General features: G+C 41.8%; 1 protein-coding gene across 3 annotated transcripts; it reads right to left on the reverse strand.

The window, feature by feature from the left end:
• Positions 1–1342: 1342 nt before the first annotated feature.
• LOC139371229 (GATA-binding factor 2-like) lies at positions 1343–17920 on the reverse strand. 3 transcript variants are annotated; one of them, XM_071111443.1, is made up of 6 exons: positions 17527–17920; positions 11208–11666; positions 9647–10219; positions 6720–6865; positions 3137–3262; positions 1343–2406 (listed from the first exon to the last, which is right to left on the reverse strand). In XM_071111443.1, exons 2-6 carry the CDS (start codon positions 11431–11433, stop codon positions 2107–2109), a joined length of 1371 nt encoding a protein of 456 aa, XP_070967544.1. In that variant the 5' UTR covers positions 11434–11666; positions 17527–17920; the 3' UTR covers positions 1343–2106. The 3 variants fall into 3 exon arrangements, with proteins under 3 accessions (XP_070967544.1, XP_070967543.1, XP_070967545.1); XM_071111442.1 differs by lacking the exon at positions 17527–17920 and adding an exon at positions 11957–12071 and having other exon boundaries at positions 1346–2406; XM_071111444.1 differs by lacking the exons at positions 11208–11666; positions 17527–17920 and adding an exon at positions 10310–10652 and having other exon boundaries at positions 1349–2406.
• Positions 17921–18580: the final 660 nt, after the last annotated feature.

Genomic DNA, 18580 nt, shown 5'->3' on the forward strand with positions numbered 1-18580 from the left:
GTTGTGTTGGCTGTGTGCTTTGGGTCGTTGCCCTGTAGAAAGGCAAATCTTCGCCCAGTCTGAGGTCTTGAGAGCTCTGGAGCAGGTTTTCATCAAGGATCTCTCTCCATTCATCGTCGCCTCGATCCTGACAAGTCTCCCAGTCCCTACCACTGAAAACATCCCCACAGCATGATGCTGCCACCAAGATGCTTCATCGTAGGGATGGTGCCAGGTTTCCTCCAGACGTAATGCTTGGCATTCAGGCCAAAGAGTTGAATCTTGGTTTCATCAGGGGAGGGAGGGAGGGAGGGAGGGAGAATTTCCTGCAGTCCTCAGCTGCGAGAACATCTGTCTGTGAGGGGTCCAAACAGCCCCCCACGTGTTTGCTCACAGGTTGCCTGATTGCCTTTCCTTCCTCTTTTCTCTCCGACTAAAGACCTGCTGTCCTTCCTCTCACTCTAATCAACGCACCATGACCCAGAGAGGTGCATTCTGGGAGATGCAGGGGAGAGGGACACAAGGAATGGAAATAAGGGAGGAATCAAATGAAAATGTGTATTTGTGTTCAAGAACATGTGTGCGCGTCAGGAAAGACTAGTGTGTGTGTGTGACTGTGTGCGTGTGTGACGTGGGCACCCTGTGCTCACCCTGGGTTTGGAGCCTGCTGTCTGGGTCACAGTGGTGCACCCTGGGGCACTAAGGAAAATAAGGGAGGAATCAAATGAAAATGTGTATTTGTGTTCAAGAACATGTGTGCGCGTCAGGAAAGACTAGTGTGTGTGTGTGACTGTGTGCGTGTGTGACGTGGGCACCCTGTGCTCACCCTGGGTTTGGAGCCTGCTGTCTGGGTCACAGTGGTGCACCCTGGGGCCTGAGCTCCACAAAGAGGCCTTCTATAAACAGCAGCACATCACTCAGGCGAGGAGCCCAACAAAACCATTACCACGCTTTGGGGAACATAGAGCTGGCTTCATTACATCTGATATCACTTAGAAATAGAGCTGGAATCAAGACCTTTTCACAAATATATTTTGGTATTTGTTTTGTTAGTCCATTGCTGATAGTTCCAAAATATTTTGCATGTCAGCAATCAAGTTTTCAAGATACTGTATATAATTTTATAAATACAGAAATATGGCAGTTGCGTTTTGGTATTTTGATATTTATCTTGAAAACTTGATTTCTGACATGCAAAACATTTTGGGACTATGTCAACAATGGATTAGATAGTTTTTGGGTGAAATGTTCCTTTAAGGCAATTTTAAATGTGTATATGAAAGAGAGATGGGGAATAAGAGAGACTGAAAGAAACACTGAGAAACAGAGAAATGTATACATTTCAATAATCAGTTTCAAAGACTCATCATTTATAATTCAAACTTTATTTCCTTAATGTTGTGAGATGGAAAAATTATGAACACGTACAGCTCAGGAACAATGTCTTGTCTAAGATAAGTCATGTTTTCTGAAGCAAAAAGAGTGAAAATAAATTATCATAACAATAATTATAACAGCAATTATAACAACAATAGTTGCTCTGTTTGCTTGCTTATTTTTTCAATAAAATCTGTTAAAAATAGGGGACCAGGTGGGTGGTGTGTATTCCAGCATGTGAGGGATGAGGGGTCAGTGGTGTTTGTGTGTGTGTAAAAGTGTGGGGCGGCTGGGTCAGAAAGTCTTTCATTCCTACGGTATCAACAGTCTGTCCACAGCAGCCAGTCAGTGGGGGGGTTAAGAGGGGAAAGCAGTGGTTCCCCTATCTCTTCTCTGATAGGGTGGGAGGGGGGGTACCAAAGTGACTTAGTAGAAAAAAGGCAAAAGAACCATGAATGTCCCCATTCGCACCAATGCGTCTTCGTCTTCCACACACTTGAAGGGGACAACTTAGCATACCCACATTCCCCTTCACCCTCTCACTTTCTCTCTAACTTCAGTCATGTCTCCTCTTCATCAATCTCTCAATGAGGCCAGGCAAAACAATGTTCTACTGACAGTTGATCCCCATTACTATTACCCTTCTAAAAACAGACGCAGTCCTCTTTATGTTGTCCCACAGTAGTGGTGGTGATGGAGTTGGAGGGGTGGTGGTGGTGGCAAGGCCTGATGCAGGGGCTTCAGGAGGCTTCAGTGCTCAGCCCAGGCCGGCGACCGACCTGAGTGGTGGGGATGGCTGAAGGAGGGGTGATGGATGGGCATGGGAGTTGGCAGCATGTGTCCGGAGTGGCTGAAGGGGGGAAGGTGGCCCATGTGGGTCATGTGTCCAGCCAGGCCGGGGCCACCCCCAAAGGGAGAAGACCTGTCATGCATGCATTTGGACAGCTCATCGTAGCCATCTCCGGAACGCTTGCCCCTCTTGGACTTGCTGGACATTTTGCGGTTGCGTGTCTGGATGCCCTCCTTCTTCATGGTCATTGGCCTGTTGACCTGTGGAGAGCCAGGGAGGAGGGATGTTAGCTAAGGAGAAGCCAGACAAGCCTGGAGTAGGCTATTGGAGTAGGCTTCATATTGATATTTTGTGGGTTTCAATATCATGTCAAATACCTGTTTCTTGTTTTAAAAAACTGTCCAGAACTAAATTATTTAGTCATTGGACATGTTCTTGCACTCTCAATCCTTTTATATTCAACTTTGTCAAGCTTCGCTCGTAATTGTGAATCATTTAGAAAAATCTAAACAACTATGATGGAAAACATATTGCCTTTTTAATAAACATGAGAATAAATTCTGATGTGCCATAAATATTGTGGAACAGATGTAACAGACATTGGATAACCAAGCCATATTAAAAGGCATGAGCATTTTTCTACTTTTGTCTTTAAAATGAAATAGAATCCTCTCACTGAACATGAATACATGAGGACTGGAAGCCACGCTGAACCTGAAAGGGCTACTCTCAGACAAGTTGGCATCAATATAACTGACGCCTTTACCCTGAATGACAGTCCCACCCTCCAGCCTCTCCTGGGAGTAACACCCCCCATTGAAACAAAGATGGGTTAATAGAAAGAAAAAACGACTGGCGGGTTCTGCTTGACAGAAAAAGCAGACTTTGCATCCCCAGCCTCTTTCTCCCCGGCTCCTCAATCGATACAAGCTGTCCGCCTACTTGACCAGCTCACCCCCCAGTTTCTATGTAAGCGGTCAGGCTACTTACGTTGTGCAGTTTGTAGTAGAGCCCGCAGGCGTTGCACACCGGGTCGCCATTGCCGTTGCGCCTCCAAAGGGTGGTGGTGGTGGTCTGACAGTTAGCGCAGCAGGTGCCAGCTCGTCTCGCAGCGGACTGGGGAGGAGAAAAACGCATACTGTTAATACATTATGAATAAAGCCATTCAAATGTTAGCTGATTTGATCATTGTATTAGGCAACAGAGGTCAACGAGGGAAGTGAACATGACATGAATACGATTATTGAAATTAACTACCGTGACGATTTAGGCATAGCCAAAGGCTACATTTCAAATGTTCATTCGGAATTTATAGGACATTTTAGAACTTAAAACCACTGGTTTTAAAAGCCTACTGTAATGTTCCACCAGATCGACCCATATCAACTTGTATCACGCATTGAACAACAGAATAAAACATTCTCTTCGGTAAATATCTTCCCATGTATCTTTTAGGGTGATGACTATTATGACTTTGCGTTGCTGTGTAGGCTATTCTCCAACCAACCTCCTCTCAGGGCTACATCCACAAATAACATCAAAGACAGCGCCAGTTAGACTCATGAAATTGCTTAAAGGGAGTCACATCTGTATTGATTTAATTGAATATATTCTGTGATCTATACAAGCTTAATTCAATTTTTCAATTTGTGCAATGCTGCAAAAGCTGTTTCTAGTTAAATGCGTTGTTTCTATCTTTTACCAATTACTGCTGTCATATTTCATTTAATTAAAAAAATAGATAGGGCACATTAATAATGTATGCCGTCTTTTTGCATGATTCTCCCTTGATCCAGAGAATCAAACGACCCGAACTAAGACGTCTACAATACCAGGGCCCTGTCTGCCGATGCGCTTTGTGTCCACTACAGATCAATTCTTCATATAATAAGAAACATTTCAACTCAGAATACAATAACTATACAGCCATGATGCTGCATGTGTGTTTTTCCTTTTCATTCATTTAAGATTGTATCATATCATAGTGGTTCATTCAAAACATCCCCAATAAAGACAACGGTGGCGACGCACGGAATGTAAAAAACGACAACAAAAAACACTTCGCATTCCGACGCATAAAGCTTGTGCCACTGCTTACCCAGCATGACAAACAATCCATTTATTTTCCAACTCCCCCCCCCCCCCCCCCCCCCCCCCCCCCCCCCCCCCCCCCCCCCCCCCCCACGTTTTCTCTCTCCACACACACATAACTGGTTCCTACAGTGCTGTGATAATCGCTCTACAGTATATGTCAAAGTCTGGCCTGAAAAATGCAGCGGGGTTTGTTGAAGGCGGAAACACCGGGGAACCTGGCTTCCTTATCGGCCCGGGCAGATATCCGGATAGGAAACAACTGGATGCCCTTTGAACTGAACTCTGAAAACACTTGAGCTGAAAATGCAAAGCTGCGACCACAGACCGACCCATGGAAAATGTAATGGACTTCTCATCGGAAGAACTAGGCAGAGGCGCGCAGCCAAGGAGAAAAATGCAGAAGGTTTATTTACACCAAGCAGCGCTAAAATGAGTTATACTCGTCCCACTAATGCTGACAATGTTGCTAATACAGTAAGAAACAATGTATTTCAGAAAGACAGTTATTCAAAACATATTCAAATATAATCCCACCCTATTCACCATGCTCACCATCCCATTACATTTAGCTCAATGGAAGATAGCAATGGTAAAGCAAACAACCATTTCAATTTGTTGAACATTTTGAATGATTGATTTCAAGGCAACCACATGGGTTAGGCTACACACATACATTAAAAACAAGAGGGAATTGGGCTACAATTAGGTTATCCAACTAATGTGTCTTTGGCACTGCATGACTGGAGGAGTAAACGTGTAAGTATAACTGTCTAAGTACAGATTGAATTAGATATTAAGGTATAAGCTATTGATTGAAACATGTATATGATGTAGGCCTATAGTAGCATATGTGAAATAAATTGAACGTCTAATCAGAACTAAACTATTCAGATTAAGCCTATAGGTCTACATAAACCAGGTGTGGCGAGTAAAACATCTACTGATCATGACTCATGAACCTGTTTAGCTGAGGAAAACAGAAGCTAGAAAAAGTCATTATAGAAGCAAAATAAAGTAAAACCATTTTCTTGTAAAAAGAAAAATTGTGTTTAAATGCAGATTTACCATAAATGTGGTGTCTGCTAAGGGAGGGAACACTGCCTTTAAATTTCAATCAAGCTGTAATTGTAATGATGAACTTCCATATGGATTGAGTAGAGCCCTAAATCTACTGCTTTAATGCTTAGCCCACATTTTTTTGAGCTATCCAAAAGTTAGGAGTTGGATTGCGCCTTGGACTGGCATTGAAAGTAGCCTTAATTACTTCTCACAATTTACTTTTGGGAAACTTGAATATCTTTTTAAACTTTGAGATGGTAAGACTGAAAATGCCAAATTAGTGATGTAGTGGAAGATACATGCAAATGTTGAAAATGAAATTTGCAAAGCACATAAAAAAATGGCGAAAGGGGGAGATCGAAAGATGGAACAACTATCATTGGTTGCTAAAATGACTAGGATAATGCCTTTGGCTGCTAGAAAATTAAAGAAAGTTCATTTGAAAACCGATAGAATGTTAGAGTGCATAAGGATGTGTTCCTTAAATATTTTGATCAACATTTCTATGGTTGAATTTTGGCTTGGCTACTTTGAAGCAAGGTAAGACATGCCTCATAATAGGACGTATAACGTCCCGGTTTCAAACAACTAAGGAACAAGTCAAATATAGTGATGCTAATGATTATTTGCATTGATCAATCTCATGTGGCCTACTGTTAGCCTACTTGACTATGAAAGACCAACATGGGAATTATCATTTTAGGTCATTCAGAGTACATATCAATGTTAATCATAAAAGATTTCACACAGGGCAGGCCTCTTTTTTTTTTAAATTGTGCAAAATTGGAGCATACCCACTCCTCTTGGCCCCACTACACCAGGGAGTAAGGCTATCCTATAGAATCAAAGTTATGATTCCTAATCAGAGTTCTGAATACAAAATGAAAGAAATAAAACAATTTCAAAATAAGCAGGAACCAATATATATATTTGTTTTAAATAACTTGTAATGATAACTAAACAACTCATCATGATTAATAATATTGAACATTAAATGTACAATAATACTTTGGTCCGAGACAAACAAATATCTCTAAAAGTGTATGTGCATTAAAAATAACAGGGCTTGGAATATTCCTTGCTCCTAAATGCCTGTGCAGAACACTGGACAAAGTGTTTGTGTGTGTGCACTGTTTTTCACTCACTCCAGTGTGGTGATAACTAAAGCAGCATGGGCATTGGTATCAGTGACAGTATCAAAAGTACCAGCAATAATAATAGCAGTAACAATGGCAATAGTTGCAGTATTGTAACAGGCGGTGTAGGGGATCAGCAGGGGGTGAGAGGGACAAACAATTCCAGGAAGATCATAGGGAAAATATAACTTTCCTGGAATTGTCCTGGCGGTATCTGCTTCATGCTCTATTTGGGCCCCTTTCTCAGATGTGGAGGGGTAGACAGGAGAGAGACGGGGACTCACCAGTCTGCGTTTGGGCTTGATGAGAGGCCTGTTCTGGCCATTCATCTTGTGGTACAGGCCGCAAGCGTTGCACAGGTAGTGACCCGTCCCATCCCGCCGCCACAGGGGGGTGGAGGTGGCACCGCAGTTGACGCACTCGCGCCCCTCTGAGCAGAATTCAAGTGGAGGGAAGACAAAGGGAAATTTATATAATTAAAAAGTTCACACTCCATCAAAAGCTAAACTGTAACAGATTCACATTAAAGACAATAGTCATCAGCACCAAGGAGGACAGACAGGTACTAACGAGCCTATTGGAGCCACTTTTCATTAGTAGTGTAATATGAAGTCTTAGGGCCCCCCCCCCCCCCCCCCCCCCCCGAGGACAGTGTCTCAGTGTGCAGGTGTACCAGCCAAGGACAATCCATATGACTGTCATTTGTACAGCTTGGTTCAGGGCGAATCTCCATGGATACAGACACCTGTATGTAAAGTGATCCAAGTTCGGAAGCCCAGAGACAGCCAGGACGTGTCCAAAGGTGTCCAAACAGATGAATGTGAGACACCATCAAATTAGAGCTACATAATTCATCAGCTTAGCAGGCACACATGATAGGAAACAGAAGTGTGTGCTGCTGGTGGTAGTATTAAATGTGGGCCTGACCACACTGTGGTCTCAACCAAATAGAATCCCATAATATAGCTCAGTATCACTTTATATCAACCCGGCTTCTCTTTTTCCCTTTACCCGTGCCCTTTACATTTGTTTACAAAATGTGTTCATTGTTAGGGTTGTGTACCTGACAGCAACTGTGACCCATTTAGTGGTGACCCTGATTGTGTTTTCCTCCTCTGTAGTATTAAGTGCTCAAGCCTTTTCACCCACTTCTACATCTTCAGCTGCAGAAACAAATGGGTGTTCACTCTCTCTCCTCTCAGTTTCACTTTGTTTAATGCACAGGCTCAGTAAATTGGGAGGTTGCTGGTGCATCATGTCTTATTATAATGTCAGCGACACCCACAGTCCCACCGAAACCTCAGAGAGGGATCTGCTCTGGACAATGGCAGTGTTCACTTTGAAGTGTATTCTGTTTGACTCTCTCTCCCAGTCCAGCAGAGGCACCAGTATCAATACAACATCACCTTCCAGCTCCACAAATGCTAAAGCTGTTGAATTGTTGTGTAATTTGGGGAGGTTCCACAGGGAGAGAACACTAAGATCGCACTGGCCAAGAGTATAGGGAGTGTGAGGCCATTGCCCTTCGAGAGAAGAGGTAGGTAGGTGAGCAGAGAGGGCTGTTTTGAGGTTATTTAAACAGGAAACAACACCGTCTTAAGGTATGTGCTGACTGCTGAAATGTCATTGTGGCCATTTCATACAACAATCAATCACTGCTACATAAGATGGGACTGACAGATAAGAGTAGCTAATGGCAGGCCTTATAGTTACTGATTTTGGAGAGTAACTCACAAAACAGTAGGCTTTTCTTGCATTAAATAATCCCCTTAAAACATTTGTGAAGTGTTTGAATTAAAATATTTGCATAACCAATCTACCATTCACAAAGTATTGAACTACTAAGCATCCGTCAGACAATAGCACTTTGAGCTCTGGTGATCATCTAAATGAAGACAGTTGTTGCAATAATAAATGTCTCCCTATGAGCTCATGTGATGGCTTGATTAACTATCTAATTCATTATCTAGTATTTGTATTCATTTCTCTGAAGGTGATGTGCTCTTTGGAAGATCCTAAACTTTTATACAAGTAACGGCTATTATTACAGTATCATAATATCGTTATTATCAATTATAAATATCGTATTATGACTTTGTTGTGATTCATGTGGTCATTACCACTAGTGTTATAATCATCCTCTCAACTAGAGTAGGCTACCTTAACCCTGGCCATGCTTAAAAACACAAACAGCAGGGCTCTGTCGCCTGTGACGGCGCATCCCAACGGTGCTTTGTTAGTATTGGGGCAGGGGTGGAGGTCGTGATTTGTTCACTCAGAAGTATAGGCTACAGGATATGGTAGGAGCCAGAGCGTCGTGACTCCTGCATTTTAAGTGTAATAAAGAACTACTCTAAAAGAAAACAACTGGAAGTGAACACTTCTGCTAAACAAGGACATTGGTGGGATATATGTTCAGCATCTAAACCAGATAAACATAAAAACGTCCACTTTGAATATGGTTAAAAATAGTAGCAAAATAATGATTATAGGCTTAGGCCACGTAGCACTTTTGATAGAACATGCACAATAGCTAAGCCTTATTACATTTTCTACTGAAATATTATTATATTCAGCACCCTCTTAAAAATACTATATCCTACTATAAGCCAAATAATCAACGAGAAAATACATTTTCACGTTGAATTCCCTATTTCTATTTTGGTGACTGTTGACTTTAGGCTATCATCTCTTTGCCTCGACTCCATAGTCATGTTCAAGCTGGTCCTGAATATTTGCGTTTGTAATCGGTGACCCTGATTAGTCGTTTCATGTTAGAATCCCATTAAGTGACCCTTTTAAGTGGATGGTGTTTACAAGTGGTGACGTATGCGATGGAACATAGATAAGATTCGCTGAAACCGGTTTGAGGAGAAAGAAACGCTGCAGGTAAAAGAACCTGAATAAACTATTACAGCAACCAACCGTTTGACAGCGAAACACATACTGGATGGACCACCCAAACTATTTCAAGATATTTCAAGATAAAATAAACATTTATAGCCCTACAAGTAAAATCAATTTAAAGTATGTTAATTATTGTATGTGCCCTGACAGAAATCGATGCACTTCCAAAGCGTTTCGACAAAACTATAGGCCAAGTTTATATCGTTAAACATGCAGGCCCAGATATTGGTATCTTAAAACTTAAATAATTATACCAAACTCTTTAGGTACAGGGTACCTTTTGGAATAGAGTTATGAAACTCACCTGAGCATGACCGGGCTTTGCTTTTACACTTCGGCGTAAAGCTGGATGAAGATCCGCCCAGCAGGCTACCGGGGTGGAAGAGGCTGCCGCCGTACTCGTGTGGTGTTGGTAGAGAGTATGGGTAGGTCGGGATAGGGAGGTGCGTTGCGGGTGTTTGGGCACTCATCGAAGCCAGGCTGTTGCGCAAAGGACTGCAACCCTCCATTTTCATCCCGTCTGCGAGTGACACTTGGTACTTTATGGACTCCTTTTCGTCCATTCTCGCAGAGTTGGAGTTTGGAGAAGTAGGGCCGGGGTCCGGGGACACGTCTTTGGGAGGCGTAGGAGGGAAACTGTAGAGATGGTGCGGGCTGGAGTGGGACGCAGGGGTGAGGGAAGACACGGGAGCAGAATTGGAGCTACTACTGCAAGGGTAGCCAGAGCTAGCAGGATGCAGTCCGGGCTTGCTGAAATGGCTGACTGCCCATGCGTTATGATGGTGGGCAGCAGAGATGGCCGCCTTCCCGCTGTCCAGCCACGGAATGCCAGGGCTGTGGATGAGGTGTGGCCGGCAAACCTGACTCCCAAGGCGAGCTGGAAATAGAAATAAGCTATTATGAATTTTTACTAATCGAAAGCGATTGGTCCAGTTCTCTCAGAATGCGTAAAGTGCTGTCTCTTCACCTGTTGATGCAAACTCCAAACTATTTAAACTCGACATCGAGTTATCATTTTCACAGTGTAAAAGTTAATCAAATAGCCTACAGGGCACTAACTTAAACCCCACGTCATTTTACAATCACCAGCCAAAGCTAAAACAAGAGTTAGGCTACAACAGCCCCGTGCCATAGCCTATACGACATATTTACTAATTTAAATGTTCATGCTTATTGCCGAAAGCATGTAGGCCTAACTGAGAAGAAAAAAATCCACGAGGAGAAAATCGGACCTTTATAGAGGCCTTGATTTAACTGCTATTTGCCTATGGCCAATGCCTGGTCGTCGCTCAAGTTCCAGAACTTGGGCTAAAGAATGGTATTAGCAATTTTGCGCTTTTATATTATATCCGGAAGTGCCTCTCTCTCCACTTTTCTAGAAACCCCTGGCCCAACAGAGAGGGGTTAAATGACATACTTCCCTTTCCTCTTGCTATTTATTGCTTGAAATTCTCATTTTATGATTCCATGCCGTATGTCAGATACATATAAGCAAGCCTAGGCTACACGTTTATGGACATAGATGTGTTAGAGTGATTTAATTCACATATAGGCTTACCCGTGAAAGGGAAAAAAATTACAAAATGTCCTAGGATTAAAAAAAAAAAAAGTCCCATAAGGGACTGTTATGGCGACTTTTAACTGGTCCAGGGTCGTTTTCTGTGTCAAAGGGCTTTGCGCATCACACATAACCATTTATGGCAATAATATAGGCCTACCATCAATGAGTTTGAAAGCAACAGGCTGGGTTGAAGGAAACATGTAATCGTATTGTAACTCGCAAACTCTCGCAATTACCTACAGCTTTAAAGCAGACTTGACTAGAACACAAATACAGTTTAGTCACAAGGCTGAGCGCGTCTTACCATGTGTCTGGCTGTATGTAACCCTAGCCCGGGAATTGGCATAGTAGGGGTTCCCCTGAGAGTCCAAGTGGTTCAAAAACACGTCCACCTCGTCCGGGGGCAAAAGCGGCGCCATGGGCTCCATGTAGTTGTGGGTCAGGCTGTGGTGATGCGAGTCCAGGTGCTGCCCATTCAACACCGCATGGTGATGCGCCATCCAACGAGATTGATCAGCTGCGACTTCCATAACTAAGTCTTCGATCTCCTTATCCAAGATATAACCAAAACGCCGTAGCCTACTTTACTCAAAATACAAATTATCTTTCTGTGGTCCGTCTCCTGGATCAAGCACTTTTAAACAGTCCCGAAGTGTGGAGAAAAAGATGGACGTAGTTGTGATATGGGTTTTCTGCACACTCTCCTTATAGTTTATTTGCTTCAGATATAGAAGCCTTGATCCGTCTTGGCTCTTACTGACACCTGCAATGAAACAAAACAAAATGCTCTAATTTAATACACAAGGTGGTGCCAGCCCATTTTGTAGAACTCCTTCGGGGATGTTTACAAAAGATAAGAGATTGTTGTTATCCATATATGTTCAGTCCTCCGAGGAACATTGATTGTATAGATAGGCTAGTCTACCACTGAAGCCCTTTTACTCATTCATATGCATCATTTTTTTTAAATAGTAAAAAAAAAAAAACATTGCTGCAAGTTTCTGTTTTTTGCATCCAATCTTATTCCGTTAAAAAAACGTATTCTGAATATACCTGGTGAAAGTTTGATCTATAACTACGATCAGCTGTTCAAACACATTTTAATCTCTGAAAGGCCTGATCCGTGAGGTACCCGGGCGCACGCTCATTAATGAAATGTGGCTGTACTGATGCGACTGGCGCCAGTAAATTCAATATCAAGCGAGCCGGGGCGGAGTCACCCGTTAGCAGTGACCCCCTTTAAGCCAACCACAGATCAGTATAGCTACAATTGGCTCATGTATCCCAGCTCTTTCAATTTCCATTCTGCTGTCGAAACAGTAATGCTCGGGACCAAAAAACTAAAAGACATATCAATCAGCGTTGTAATTTCTTGGGGGTCTTTTTCTCTCTCGTGAAACTCACAAAATGAGCAATTGGGCTCTGATAAGGTCTTCTTCTAACAACACTCAAGAAGTGGACAGCCAAGATGGAGGCAAATTGTAACTATAAAATGTAAACCTACCAAGTTCTAGAGCAGTCAATTACATTGCTTAGCCTTGCCTATACCACGTTTAGAGAACGCATCATAATACTATAAACTTGAATTTGAAGTGAATGCCAATGCTATTCTGAATTGGCTAATTAAATTAAAACAACCATGATTAGATTTTCTAATCTACAGGTTTAGTGGGCTAATATAAATGCTATCAGACATCATAACATAATTATGGGTATTTTAGTTAAGCACTGTTGGTTTTTATTCTGTATTTCATGAATAAAGTGGTTGGTTTTACGCATAATGCCTTGTTTTACGCATATGCCCTGGGGAACTGCATCGGCAGGTTGGACAAACTTTACAAATATTATATATGCCAATCATGTAAATGTTACGTAGAACAACAACCATTACAAGTGTGAGTTTTCACATGAGACTGCAATTCAAATAAATACAACTTTCAGCACCTCTAGGATTAATATGGTTGGAGGTGTTTTATAACCTCGAAAGTGGGCCGATGTTGTGAACGCCTAATTGTCTTTAATTAGTAGTCACGACATTCTTCTTGTGAAAACACTGGTTTTGTCTCAGAAATAGGGCGATCAAACACTATTGGCATGGTAATAGCGCCTTTTTCTCACTTGGTGGTGCAGACAGGGCGTCAGGCCTCACTTGCGTAAAACCAACTGGTGACCATTAGCGGCACTTTGTTCATTCTTGTTTACAATCTCCTCGTGGGCTAAAACAAGTTGGCTTGCCCAACTCAGGCAGAACGACAGGAGTGCCGCCTGTTACTTTTCAGTTCGCTGCAGCTAGCGACTGGAACGAGCTGCAACAAACACTTAAACTGTACAGTTTTATCTCAATCTCTTCATTCAAAGACTTAATCAGTAAGAGTTACTGACACTTGTGGCTGCTTTGTTTGATGTATTGTCGTGTCTACCTTCTTGCCCTTTGTGAGGTTGACTGTGCCCAATAATGTTTGTACCATGTTTTGTGCTTCTACCATGTTGTGTTGCTAACATGTTGGTGTTATGTTGTGTTGCTACCATGCTGTGTTGTCACGTGTTGCTGCCTTGCTATGTTGTTGTCTTTAGGTCTCTCTTTATGTAGTGTTGTGTTGTTTCTCTTGTTGTGATGTATGTTTTTTCCTGTATTTATATTGTTTTAGATTGTTTAATCCCAGGCCCCTATCCCCGCAGGAAGCCTTTTGCCTTTTGGTAGGCCATCATTGTAAATAAGAATTTGTTCTTAACTTACTTGCCAAGTTAAATAAAGGTAAATAAAAAATAAATATAACCAGGTAGGCTTTGTCCTATAATTGCCCCATTTGCATAGCCTACCCAAAGACTAATATCTAGGTATATATGTGCTTTACTTTAGTATAGATTAGAAATCCTCATGCCTTAGGTAAGCAAACGCCTACTCAATTATATGCTACCAACTGAGCATCTGAGACTCATAATATGTAGGCTTACAAGTATAGTGGCCTTTTATTATAATGTGATGAAAAACTGTAGCTACACACTACATGGACATGCCATGTAGGACCTACCTGTTCCAAAGGAAATGCATCCAGGATGAATTTGTCAGTCGAGATATACTGGCTTAGCCACTATGGTAAAAATGTGGCATTTCGTGCCATGCTTTAACGATATTGAATATTAAAAATGATTTGTTTTATTGTGGCTTTTGTAATAAAGAGTGCGTGCGTGCGTGCGTGATTGACATGCAATAATTGGAGGGAGCTCGGGGCCCAGACTGACCGCCTCTCTGACGCCGCGACTTGACGTCACAGCATCACAGAAAAGGGGAAAAAATACCAGCGCATGAACTTTATAATCGTTCCAAAAAAGCCTCGAGATCAACGAGGACCAAGTTTCACTTATTCTGATAGAAATACAGTGATGTTTTGGCCAAGCTTATGTGAAGTAATTACATGCACTCTACTCAACCTGTTAAAAAGGGATGCATGAATGCTTAACGCAATGTTAGAGCAAAGCCATTTGCGCAGTTTGGGCTTTGATATGAGCATGTCTGTATGGTGTGTGTGTGTGTAGCTTGACATTCAGTCATTGGCACTGGCCAAGGGCCATGACATGATGAGCTCAGCTCTCTGTGAGTCAAATCCTAAAATCAACAAATTAACGTATGCGGGGGTCTTAACACACCCAGGGGTCTCCCTAATTATGTAATCACCCAAATACAGACATTCTCCTGAAATGAGACATATATAGCTACAGAAAATGACAGGTGTAGCAGTGAGGAGATTTGTCTTAATAAATTGTTTTTTATATATAATGTGCAACTGTCTGTCGATTCATTGAGCTGGTCTAATTACATAGATTTAAAAAAATGTTTTCTATGGCACTTAGCTAGGTCTAAAGTACAATATAAATATTCCCTACAGATATTCCATTGAAAAAAGTGCAGAACTTCATGCCAACTGCTTTAAAAAATAAATAATAATAAGCATCAATAGATCTCTTCAAACTCTGATGCATCAATTTAATAGTCATGTACCAACTCAAATTTCAAATATGAATTATTCTTGATTTACATCTTGACCAAATCCTATATAGTGATCATAGCAGGAAAAAACTATCATTTTACAACACCTTCACCCTAATGCATACTGTTTGTAATTCACCCCTGCTGTCTGTCTGTGTTGTTGTCTGTCCTCAGTGCTGTGCTCCTCAGCGTTGTGCTGTCTGGCTGGGACTGGGTGGGTCAGGCCCAGCAAGCAAGCTTCTCCATTGTTGTTTTGCTTGTTTGCCAAATGGATTACTCAACAGGATTTACTCCTCTGTAATTTATACCTTCATTAATCCCATTTGTATCTGTGCTGGAACAAAGGATGGGATGATGGGTTGGGGGGGGGGGGTCCTCTCTCAAGGACATAGCAGAATTGTCTCACAGGGGATACTACTAGAGCGGCAGAACCCTTGGAGGTAAGCAAGGGTACCTATAGCTGAGGGAAAGACTTTATTCCTAATAAATGTTAATTGGCTATCTTTACATAGCAAACACAGGCATGGTTATGAAAGACAATACAATAGTAGCAAAACCATGTCAATTCCTAGGTTTTTTTTATTTTCTGCTGTAGGATTGAATCTGTGCAGCGGACAGCTTTGAAACATGCTGAAGATATACCCTACCACCATTGCTAAGGTATGGATGGTTGTTATTACTGAACAAGAGTAAGTGTATGAGTTACAGAGAGAATTCAAATAATTAACAGGTGCTGTTATGAAATGAGCTTGCCTTTCTTAACCTGTTTCTTCCCTTTGCTCCTGGTCATCTATCATTTTCCAGCGGGCTGGGGGGGGAGTAGGGTGGTAGTGAGAGCCACAGGGGGGTTTGTGAAGATAAGCAGAGCTGGGGAGAGGAGAATGACACAAACCAGCTGAAGCATTATTGTCCTTTACTCATGGGTAATTAGATCGAGCCAGGGCAGTAAGGGCTATAGAGACACAAGCACCCAACACCCAGCCCATCCTAGTGGAAGTGCATGGGAACACAGAACGAGATGTGAAAGCTATGCCTTTTCACCCTCACATTAAACTGCATCCATTTACTTTGAAGTTGGTATATGTTTTATTTGAATAAATTACACTGAGGTGCAGCTGAATATTGGAGAAGTCAAACTACTATTTTCGGAGTAGGCAAATCTAGCTATAATGGCCCATTAATGGATGGACTTCTGTACATGTTGGCTTCCTGTATCTCACTGGTAGCCTTGACATAATTTGAGAGTCGTTTATTTAGATTAGGTGTAAGTGATACTTTTGATTTTTAAATGAAGTTGGCCACAAGACACACACACACACACACAAACAGACACATAAAAGGGATGCTTAACTCTTTGGCATGTGAGGGACTGCTATGTGATAAGTAACCGTAAGGGGCCACATGTTGAGTTTCGAGTGAAAGCGTCATTTTTATTAGATGATCTCAGTCTCACCCGGGCAATAAATATGCCTGCTCGAGACAACAGTTCCGCCCCTGTTTCTATTCGAGCGCTGAGATCATGACGTTTTTACCCTTTCTTATGATGAAAGGGGTTTTCTGGAGTTAATGCGGTTGAAAGCACAGTGGATACATCGACATATGTCAATATAACGCCAATGTTGATCTCACACCCTTGATTGGTTAGCCTATCTGGATCTGCATAATTCCATAAGAACAACCCGAGGCCACAGCAATTTTCACATTTTAAATGATGAACTATTAAATACTTAATGAACATCTAGTACAGAAAATCAGATCACACTAAGTCAGGTCATTCCAAAACGGATACTCGCAATAACCATGTAATACATAACACTGTTAAACCATTAAGAATTTAATCTGGACAAATTATAATCGATGCTCTTCTTCTGCTCATATGACGCGGCAGGTATTTTGGGGGGAATCGGGAGGACTATATTAGCTCTACCAGATGACTTAATGTTCGAAGTATCACATTATGTTATGTTCCTAGTCTATATAGCATAATATTTACAAAAAACAGTAGGCCTAATAACTAATGCTCAAAGGAGCTAGCTGTAGGCATAGTAGCCTATACAGTCTCAATGCATTGTTTCAACTATTTTATTTGAGGTCTATTTAGTCTTGTAAAAAAATATTGTTTAGAAAACCAGGAAAACTTGTTTGATAGTCGTAATTATAGATTTGACAGAGAAATGCAAACAGCACATAATCGCATCATATAATAGCACAATTGGATTAGATAGGCTACTGCTGTAACTGCGTAACGAATTATTCTGAATGGTAAACTATATGATAAACACATAATAAACTGTTTGAATAAAATACATTCCAATTGTAGTCTATTGTTGTCATTATTGTGATGGCTTGTATTTCATGTTGTTCTTCTCACATTCTAACTACTCCGTGTCCATTCCGAGTGCCGTGCCATGGCTCTCTGCGGCCTATAATGTAGTATATTTTAAATGATACATAGGCGCGTTCATTATTTTTGACTGGCATAAAGCTTGGATAGCCTACTCTCTCACATATTGTATTTCAGTTGATGGACAACTATGCAATATGCACCCCAACCAGTAACAACATTGCAAGGATCATATATCCTAAATAATTCCATTTACCACAATACCCTATGTAAATATTGAATAGCTCTTACCACTTGATGGTTGCATATGTAGTGGCTGATCCCTGTTCTTCGCGATGCACAGGCTAGATGGACACAAACTGCCTCGGTCCTGCTCTGCCTGGGAGAGGAATAATGAGAGACTCAGTCGTGTATAACCGGGTCTCCGTTTCGCTTGCCTGACACGGCGTAGTCCTAGCACGTTTCCCTGTTATGCGCACAGTGATGAAGGTGGTAGATTTGCCTAAAAATCAATCCGCGTTTATTGGTGATGCTGCTGTAGAAGTTATGTGGCTCTTTCCCGAGAGTTCTGTCAGCTGGCAAGCAGTTTAGCGACCTCTCTCTCTCCCTTTCAACCCTTTCACTTTTTCAATCTCTGCACTCCCCCTTTCTCTCCACTGAAAACGAGAAAGAACTTCATAGACGTATAGAGGCTGGAGCAACGTAACGATTTCGGTCGGTGCGTCAACCAGTCTCTATCTTGTATTCCGGATCCTGGCTTTGGCCATTTTGATATGGATTGTGGAGGAGGGTATCTAGTGTTCATTCTTAAAAACATTTTAGTCATAAGGTTTATCCGGCCTACAGTTTCACTCCATAATCAGTAAGCAGAACAGTTCCTTATGGAATTTTATGTGAGAGTGGAAGGTCAATATCACTCAACCAATCCAATAACCAATCAGGTTATTTCGAACTGTAATAAAAGTCATATAAAGTAGGCCTAGTTTAGCGCTATGGCGAGGCAATATATCTTCAAAATAATATAATCTATGAAAAAACAAATTGTGATTATATTAGCCTACCTATTGAGCTATCGTGGGTTGTTGGGCTATGATGAAGCAAGCTACATAAATCTACATGCACAATAGTATTTGGCCTAGAGCAATCCGGTGTAATGAATTCCTTCGCCAATTTGGATTAAAATACGGTATACCCCATGACCGACCCGCCCTCCTCCCATCTTATTTTTACTCTGTCCCACACATTAACACCAACTTTTAAAACATGCAAAGCCTCAATATCTCCTGCACGCGACCTGGGCTCGTGCACTGCCTCTGAAGCCAGGCAGGTGCAAGGGTGCAAGGAC

This window comes from Oncorhynchus clarkii, chromosome 17 (genome assembly GCF_045791955.1).
Source record: "Oncorhynchus clarkii lewisi isolate Uvic-CL-2024 chromosome 17, UVic_Ocla_1.0, whole genome shotgun sequence".
Taxonomy (NCBI): domain Eukaryota; kingdom Metazoa; phylum Chordata; class Actinopteri; order Salmoniformes; family Salmonidae; genus Oncorhynchus; species Oncorhynchus clarkii.